At 43.8% G+C, this 10,201-nt stretch overlaps 1 gene segment (V, D, J or C); it reads left to right on the top strand.

Annotated features, from left to right (window-relative positions):
• The first annotated feature begins 9,713 nt into the window (after nucleotides 1-9,713).
• LOC119259156 (immunoglobulin kappa variable 1D-13-like) lies at nucleotides 9,714-10,201 on the top strand. The segment is given in 2 exon segments: nucleotides 9,714-9,768; nucleotides 9,885-10,201. Coding segments are annotated over 2 exon segments (372 nt in total).

Here is a 10,201-nt window from a genome sequence, read left to right as displayed (position 1 = left end):
ACAAAAACACCCAGGGAGAAGATATGTGAGGCTAGGCAGCCCCAGCGGCTCCTCCCCATCCCTCTATCTGCTGAGAGCACATCTCAGTTGCAGCCATGCTTTGAAACTGACTAGAGGATTTTGGTAGACAGGGCAGTGAGCTCCACTGCATCCTAACTCTCATTCTCCCTCCTTAACTCTAGCACAGAGACATGATAAGGCAAAAATTTTCAAGGTTTATAACTGATATGAATGCCAATATAGAGAAAAACACAAGAATATGTTTTAAAAATAATTATGATATGGTTTAACCAGCTGATTGACTATAATATCAATTTACAGTAAGTTATTACATTTCTATATGCTAGTACCCATGGCTAACAACAGTAGTTTAAGAAATTATATCATTTTTATAGCAACAAAATGTTGACGCTATTTTATGTTACATTAACTCATATTAGCTTAATGAGAAAACATGTGATATCATTGTGATAAAAGTGAAAAGCAGAAAGGAATAATGGAAACCTTAATTAAACTAAACTTATGGCCGGATCTGAAAATTCCAAATGTGAAGTAAGTTCTCATACTCTTCCAGACAGATAATAGATAGATAGATAGATAGATAGATAGATAGATAGATAGATAGATAGATAGATATCTTCATTCTTATGGTGTTTATTCATTGAACAGATAATTTATGAAAAGAAAGTTGGTGAGTGATGGTAAAATATTTATAGTAGAGCAAAGTGGTCAGGAAATCAATTCATTCTTAATGAAAATGAACAAGTAAATAAAAATTGCAATCATGTATACTAGAATAGCTAGCATTTTAAAACTATAATTGAAAGATAATTAGTGATTCATAGATAATGATATATAAATAGAACATAATAGAGAATGAAACACACATTTGCAAAGAAGTTGTATTTGATCATTGGAAAGATGGATTAAAGGGCCATTTAACATATAGAGAAAATAACAAATTGATCTAATTTTGTGCCATAACTTCTATCAAAGTAATGTTAGATCAGAAATGAAAATTTGAAATATAAAAATCTGGCACTAAGAAGAATTTGTTACATACCAAAAATATAATTATTAAACCACTCAGTAGAGTGTATTCAATGTAGATAAATTATATTGTAATAAATTTAGGAATATAAATACAAGTAGAAAAAGAACATTGGGAACAGAAGAAGACAAGCCCAAAACTAGAAGAAAATACTTGCAACATACACTGCTGTCAGGAGTTAGTATAATGAATGCATGAAGAAATCAAGCAACAACACACACACGCACACACACTGAATCAAGCAAACAACAATCCAGTAGAAAATGAGGAAAAGGGCCTCCCTGGTGGCGCAAGGGCTTAAGAAGCAGGCTGTGAAGCTGTCCGCAGCCTCTGCAGCACGGGTTCGATCCCTGGCTGGCCAGGGAGCAATCCACATGGCGCAGCAGACCTCTCCTGCCTCACCCACTTCTCCCCACAGCAGTGTTTTCTGTCCGTCTGCCTGTTTCTATTCCCTGCTCTGACTCTGGTGAATCCTTTTACACCCCGCACTTCTGGCTGAACTCCAGCTCTTGTATGCATAAATAAATAAATCTTAAAAAAAAAAAAAAAGAAAATGAGGAAAAAAAGCTTGTGAAGTGAGTGAAGTCAGTGCCATTAGGTGCACATATGCCTGGGGCCTACCCACAGCCAACATTGGGCAGAAGTTGCCATCTACCGGCCAAGTATTGTGTTGATTTGATGGTGAGTCCCCTCGTGGTGGAGGCTATGCTGGAATGAACATGTGATGAAAAGATTTCTCACCTCTGTGTCACCCCATGTATCCTCCATGCTACTTTTCCAGACATCATTCTTCTAATCTTGCCATTTCTACTTCCATTATTTAAAACTCGTTTCTCAAAGTGATAATCTTGGCTCTGGATGTCACTAATGCATTTTCTATTTGATCAGCATGTCTGTTGGAAATCACTCTTGTGTCTGTCACCTCCACTTCCCCTGCAGACAACTCCAACTCCACCTACACACACACACACACACACACACACACACACACACACACACTGCTCCAACCCTTCCATGGCCCTTACAAGGCATCCACCATCTTTATCCCCCTTCAGGGGCATCCTCTCACCCACTCTGAACTCTGACTTCTACACAGTGGGTCCCCACCCATGTGAATACCCTCCTTTATGTCCCTTCACTTGCACACCCAAACTGGGTGCATCTTTTATCACATGCATGTGAGGAAACCTCCTCTCTCCTGGCTCAGCACTCCAGCTGCACTTGCATCTTCACCCCACATGCATGACTGCTACATACTGCATGGGCTCCAGCACCCTGCGCAGGCTTCCACCTTCACCTGCCTACAAGGTTGTCTCCTCCCTCTGCTGGGACCCATGTTCTAACCTAACTATTAAGAATAACCCCTTCTTAGGAACTGAGAGACTTGGTGATGGTAGAAAATGCAGGTTTAAGGGACACAGTATATTCAAGGTTATAATTGACCTCTTGGTCTAAGGTGAAACTCAGCTCCTAAAGAGAAAGAAGTTGAAATAAGAGGGAATAGAAAGCAGGAGCAACAATTTGGGAAAATCAGGGTACCCTTAGTATGGATAGTTTAATAGCAACGGTGCTAAGAATATGTGGAGGGGAAATCCCTGCCCTAGCTGGTGTTGGTGGAAAAGATGGGGCAGAACTCCCATAAAGACTGAGCTGGTATCACATGGCAGATAGGGTGTCTGGTCCCTTCCTTACAAACCCTTATCACTAAGTTTTTCTAATTGGACTTTTAATGTATAGCCCTTCTTGTTGATAGTGCCGGTAATGTAGCACACTAAACCATGAGAGCAAGAAAAACTTCTCTGGCCTCATGAATATCCATAGGTTCCAAAATGAGGGAGGTTTTGAGGTTGTGTCATGCCTGACAGACCCTGTCTGCATTGGAGAGGAAGCAAAGAAGCATGTCCTCAACCTTGAGGAGAGCAAAAATAACACTCTATTCACAGATTGATTGTGCCCTTGGTCCCCATGGAGAAACACATTCTCTGCAGGCAAATCTGTGGTTGGACCTGGAGCCCTGGGGATACTGTACTGTGTTGTTACTGAGCCAAACCAGCCTGCAGCTGTGCCCAGCCTGCCCCACCCTGCATATTTGCATGTTCCCAGAGCACAGCCCCTCCCTCCACACTTATGACTAATCTATGGAGCCCCTGAGGGTCAGTCCAGGCAGGATCCAGCATGGACAGGAGGACCCCCACTCAGCTCCTCAGCCTCCTGCTGCTCTGGTTCCCAGGTGACGAAGGAAACACCAGGAGTTGAACAGCCCCGGGTGGGCAGTACTCCTGGCCCTCAGAGAAGCCCTTTGATGACAGGATGACAGTGTGGCTGTGTTTTCTGTTTCCATCCCAGGGGCCAGTTGTGAGATCCAGTTGAGCCACTCTCCACCCTCCATGTCTGCATCTCCCGGACACAGAGTCACCATCTCCTGCCAGGCCAGTCAGGGTATTAGTACCAGCTTGCACTGGAACCAGCAGAAACCAGGGAAAGCGCCTAAGCTCCTAATCGGTTATACAACCACTTTGCAACCCAGGGTCCCATCCCGCTTCAGTAGCAGCGGGTCTGGGACAGATTTCACTCTCACCATCAGCAGCCTGGAGCCTGAAGATGCTGCCACTTACTACTGTCAGCAGAGTAAGAGCTACCCTCCCACAGTGACACAAGCCTGAACAAAAACCACCCAGGGAGCAGACTGTGAGGCTGGGCAGCCACAGCAGCTCCTCCTGATGCCCCATCTGCTGAGAGCACATCTCAGATGCAGCCACACTTAAAGACTGCAAATGTTGTCAGAAAGGGTGGGGAGGCTCCTCTACACCCTAACTCTTCCTCCTCCCCAGCCCCAGCAATGTGAACAGGACAATCAATATCTAATTCAAAAAAGACAGTCATTTTTATATCTGAGGAGTCTGGGTTACAGCATCAGCCAGGGTTCATAGCTTAAAAGAGAATTCATCCTAGCTAGTCCAAGGAATTATTTGTTAATAATAACAACAGAGCTAGATCATGCAATGTTGTGCCCAAGATCAGCAGACTCTGCGAGCATAGCCTCCAAGAACCCAAAGACAGCTAATGCAAACACAAAAGGGAGCTTATTACAGACTTGAGTCCAGGCTCACGGCACCTACTAACGCAGTGGCAGGTATCGAGAGCCCTGAACAAAGGAAGCAGGGTTTTTTTTAATAAGGTTAAATTATGCTGGCAGTTACTCATTGGCTACAAGGATGTGTTCTCCAACTTTGCCCGGCTAGAATTCTAAGCTGACTGGCCCGGCCCAGATGCAGCTCCAGCCTGCAGCTCCAATTACAGCAAGTTCGCCCTCATTGGTGACCGGAGGGCGAGGGAGGAGTGAGGGTCAAAACTGTCTAAACTATCTCTGGAATGCAGTCATTCCCGGGACAGCAAATCCTAAAACTCTAGAATGGCAGTTACACACAAAATGACAAAGCATTGGCTAAGAATACTTATGCTTTGTTCCACATGTAACATTTTATATGTCTGTGGATATGGTAACAACGGAAACAATGCCAGAAGTGGAAAGATCCTGGTGTTTCCCTAAAGTCAGAGCAGTGATGTAGGTCCCAGACTCTGACTTCTGCAGGAAACTCAGAGGTGAGGCCGCCTATGCTCCCTGCTGCCTGGAGGGTCTCACCAGGTGATTCTCTCATTGTCAGCTCCTCCCACACACCTGCCTGGGAGTGCTCAGAGAGAGGATTAACAAGTCCTCTTCTGACTTTCCAATTTCAGGGCAACACCCTCATCAGATGACTCTGCAAGTAATCATAAAAAGCAAAGGGGTTCTTGGCAATATGTTTCCAGAAAGGATTTCGATGTTGGGAAGCTGACAGCAGACAGCCCAGTATTATCACTCATTCCCCAACTCTCAGGTTTTTAAGTTAGGGGTTGCACACCAAATATACTTAAACGTTCCTCCAAGGATCATTAGCAAACCTGGGTTCATAGCAAGAAAACTTTTTAAGTCATAAAATAAACAGAAAAGTAAGAAAATTGCAGTAAATATATAGCAATCATTTTACAGAATTTCTTGATAAAAAAACACATGTGTATGTATACACGCATATGTGTGTGTTGGCACACACTCTTTTTTCCTTGATATGCAAATGCCTTGTTGTTTAGAATCAGTCCGGAATCCAGTGGTATCATCAGTGTCATGGGAACTTGTTAGAGATGTGTACTAGGAAAGTTTCAGAGGAAAAGAGGTACATCGCAAACCCAAGTTCCATTGATTTGTGGAAGTGTTACAGGACAGGGAGAGGGGCAGCCCAAACCCCGCAAACCTGCCTATTCTAAATGGGTTCTGCCATCCGCCACATCAACACAAAACGTATAAGACTTTAATGGGAAGGAACTTTAATACAATTAGGAAACAATACAGGAAAGGCAAAGAGTCTAGTTTCTAAATGAAGCATCCAGAGTTACCCGTCCCCTCGTGGGTAAAAGTCCATCCAAATGGGATTGGCCCAGAACAAGGCCCCAAAGCCTGCCACAAGTCTAAAGCATCTTCCTGTGGGGACCCACAGAAAAGGGTCAGAAACAACCAGACAAGCCCAGAAGGAAAAGAGAAAAATCAAAATCAAGATATAAGCTGCCATGGTCACTTCCCCATGGGTCTCTCACCCACATCTGTGTCACCCAGTCCACGACCAAAAGGCAAGTGTAGTTTCTTCACATGTCTCTCGGCTCCATGTGCCTCCTCCAGGTCTCCTTCTGGCTCCATCCTGCTTCCTTCCTTCCTCAGTCTCCTCTGCAGCTTCCTCTCTCCTTGCTCAGCTCCACTCTCCCTTGGGTGGGGCAGGAAACTTCCCCCTTTCCTGGGGACCACCCTGTTACAGAAGGATGTCTTCTCATCCTGCAGGATTATGAGCTTTAATATGATAAGAGCTGCTAGTCATTCCACTACATTATTTATTGAATTTCAAAGATGAGGCATGAATTTTATTACAACGTAATTGTAGTGATCAAATAACTTTCCCCCCTACCCCTCCAGCCCCCTCCACTCCCAGTGGCCAATATGAGATTTTCCTTATCTCCTGCAGGGGGCACCAGGTTGATGAGGAGCAGTGCTGTGGCATCATCTTGCTGCAGCTCATGAGTCTGACACCCTCAGCCTCCAGGGCCAGGAAACCCCATCAACAGAGGCCTGAGCAGCCCAGAAGCCTGCTGCCTCTGGAAGCGTCAGGGTGTATGATCACAGAGGGTGCCCGTGCAGTGAGCTGTGAAGACAGATAATGGAAAGGAGGCACAAACATCTTTGTCCCAGGGAATGCGATGATATCTGAGAAGAGTCTGAAAATCAGCTTAAAACATAATAGTAAATAAAGTTCAGAAAAAATTTCCTAATGTGAAATATTATTAGGATTCACTGTTCCCTTTCACACAATTGCAGCCAACTTGAAACCTAATATGTTAATATAATGGGATGTGTGTGTTTATGAGCATATGAATTTCAAAGGTGACTCGATATTTGTAAGATTGGCATCAGCTCATGGAATATATTCAGGTCACTGAACAGAATGAGGACACGGTGAATAAACTCATAGCTCCATCTCAGACTCTTTTGATTTTTTAAATGCATTTCTGACGTTCCTCTTGGGCATCACTAAGGCATCAGGCTATATCCAGAGGAATCCCTCATATTTTCCTCAACACAAATCTACCGCAGAAAATGAGGGCTTTGATTCTTTAATTAATTGAATGATTTTAATTGAGGTGATATTTGGATACCCGCATCAGGTATCACCAACATAGTGCAACCAGCATCAAATCAACCCTAGTCCACCACCATAAAACCCTTAATTTTTTATACCACCCTTGTCATTGTTTTTTTCTTTTTTTTTTTCTTTCTTTTTTTTTTTGAGTCGTTTTCTCAGACTCTACCTCAAATTCTTCTAATCACTGTGTCACTAAGAGACCTGAGGTGTAAAAGCACCTCCTGGAGGAAGAGATGAAACAGCTTCAGCTCCTCAGCTCTGCTAAAGCACTGCCATATATCTTTACCTAAAACTGAAAATATTTATAAAGTTACAGTATCATAACTTGCCTAATCAAAGGAAATTTTACACAAAATCGAAACACTGACCTCACGCAGCTTGGATTTGAATGGGATGCTTAGGTTATAAACAGGTAAGATTTCTGCTGCTGCCCTGCCCTGCTCCCTCTGGTCCCTGCCTGGAGCAAGGTGCTTGCCCAGAGTGAGGGGGGCTGTGGGTGTCCTTTCCATTTAGTCTGTCCTCAGCCCTCATCATAGCAGAGTCAGAGGAAAAGGAAACTGGTTGGTACAATTGTTTCAATATTTCTATTTCTGCAAAAGTAAAGTCAATTACAATCTCATTAATTGCCAAGTATACAAATCATCTTTAATCATGAACAGGGGACTTTCAAGTCATCCTGGGACATGAAACATCCAACACACAAGTCAAAGGAGAAAGTCATTCTCTAATACAATATACAAATATCACTCGTGTAGCTATCATATGGCACCTTGTTTAATATTTATTTCTAGTTAAAAATCACAATTTGCTTCACCACACACCTCCATTTTCTCCTCGGAAAAAAGTTCTCATGAGATGAGGAAGAAATGGGAGTCTTTATCCTTTATGTTCCTTGGGCTTATAGTGACTGCTCATGAAGATTTTTCTTATTTTTTCCTTCTGTAATCCTTTGCTCAGTTCTTTGAGTACAGGTGGGAGGGAGGACATTTGAATTCTTGCCTCCAAAGCATCAACTCTGTCCTTTCAAAGTTCTCAAATAGTATTTGGACTTGAGAATGTTGATTCCAACGTGTTTGAAGGATGAAATGAGGGGCAGCTGAAGAGCCTTTCAATGAACTGTGGCTGCAGTGCCCTGGCAGAGGATGGCCAGTGCCTGAGCCTGACCACATGGAGGGAATTCAGAAGCTGCTGGAATGTGAGGAATGGACACCACACCTGATAAAGAAGCACATGATTGCGGGATGTTTGTCTTACAGTAAATCTACCCTTAATCTGATGGTGGAAAAAGAAGGCCAGAGTGGAGAAACAGGAAGAACTTGGATCTGACAGTTAAAATAATTAAGTCACAGGTTTAAGCCTTTCTTTCAGCTTGCCACGCTGGATATTCTTTTGTATAAGCACTCTTCTATTTATGTAGTATAAATTGATATTTCTTTTTATTACAACTGAAAATCTAATGCATGATCTCCATGATTTGGTAAAGTTTTGGGCAATGTATTTTGCTAATAAGTTTGTAAATAATCATGATTTTATTAACACATGGTAATGTCAAGTCCCAGGAAATGGGACGTAATTTGTGTTTAAGATAGATCTGTTCTTATACTAGAACCCACAAAGACATGAAGGCTAAAAATTGTATAAATCAAAAATTCCTGGGGAATTATTAGTTATTTAATAAGACTATTTAAAAAGGTTTTGACATTAATCCATAAAATGCTCTAAAATGAAGTTAAAATGCACTCTTATTTTATTACAAGCCTGAGACAGAATATGATCTGCAGGAAATTAATGGAGACAAGAAAAAGGATTTGCTCATATATGTGTCCACATAAAAATACATACAGACTCTCTGGCAATACTTCTACTACTACCACTACTACTACTACTACTACTACTACTACTACTGTTATAGAGCAGGGAGAGGGGCAGCCCAAACCCCGCAAACCTGCCTATACTAAATGGGTTCGGCCATCCGTCGCATCAACACAAAACATAGGAGACTTTAATGGGAAGGAACTTTAATAAAAACTAGGAAACAATACAGGTAAGGCAAAGAGTCTAGTTTCTAAATGAAGCACCCAAAGTTACCCATCCCCTCATGGGTAAAACTCCATCCATATGGGGTCGGCCCAGAGCAAGGCCCCAAAGCCTGCCACAAGTCTAAAACATCTTCCAGTGGGGACCCACAGAAAAGGGTCACAAACAACCGGACAAGCCCGGAAGGAAAAGAGGAAAATCAACATCAAAATAAAAGCTGCCATGGTCACCTCCCCACGAGTCTCACCCACATCTGTGTCACCCAGTCCACGACCAAAAGACAAGCGCAGTTTCTTCACGTGTCTCTAGGCTCCACGCGCCTCCTCCAGGTCTCCTGGCTCCATCCTGCTTCCTTCCTCCGTCTCTTCCTGCAGCTTCTTCTCTTCCTGCTCAGCTCCACCCTCCCTTGGGTGGGGCAGGGAACCTCCCCCTTTCCTGGGGACCACCCTGTTGCACTACTACTATTAATAGGGATAATATTGATATCAGCAATAACCCAATATTTTCATTAGACAAATATTCATATGCACTTTACAATCTGTTCCTCATCATAAATTATTCAATCATTACTTCCTAAATAGGAGGAACATTGCTATTTATGGAAATATTTAGAATGCATTTTGATAACCAAAATGGCAAAAGCCATCATTATTTATGATGGCCAGTCCCATGTGACCCCCAGGGAGAATCTGTTCTCCATGTCTGAGAGCATCTGAGACACAGGCTACAGGCCTGCACTGTGCACTCAGGCCCCTGGGGGTTATGAGGAGAGTCAGCCCCACAGCTGTGCCCAGCCTGCCCCGCCCCTGCTCATTTGCATCTTTCCAGGACACAGTCCACCTCCCTGGAGACTTATTAGTGACACTTCAAAACCCTGAGAGTCAGTCCAGTCAGGACCCAGCATGGACATGAGGGCCCCCGCTCAGCTCCTCAGCCTCCTGCTGCTCTGGCTCCCAGGTAAGGAAGGAAACACCAGGGGTTGATCAGCCCTGGGTGGAGAGGACCCCTGGCCCTCAGGGAAGTCCTCTGATGACAGGGTGACAGTGTGGGTGTGTTTTCTGTTTCCATCCCAGGAGCCAGTTGTGCCATCCAGATGACCCAGTCTCCACCATCCATGTCTGCATCTCCAGGAGACAGAATCACCATCTCCTGCCGGGCCAGTCAGAGTGTTAACAAGTGGTTAGCCTGGTACCAGCAGAAACCAGGGAAAGCTCCTAAGCTCCTGATCTATGATGCAAGCAGTTTGCTGTCCGGTGTTCCATCCCGCTTCAGTGGCAGTGGATCTGGGACAGATTTCACTCTCACCATCAGCAGCCTGGAGCCTGAAGATGCTGCCACTTACTACTGTCAGCAAAGTTATAATTGGCCTCCCACAGTGATACAAGCCTGA

Source organism: Talpa occidentalis, unplaced genomic scaffold (genome assembly GCF_014898055.3).
Source record: "Talpa occidentalis isolate TD23 unplaced genomic scaffold, MPIMG_talOcc4v2.1 talOcc4.5, whole genome shotgun sequence".
Taxonomy (NCBI): Eukaryota; Metazoa; Chordata; class Mammalia; order Eulipotyphla; family Talpidae; genus Talpa; species Talpa occidentalis.
This window is presented reverse-complemented; position numbering and strand designations above follow the sequence as displayed.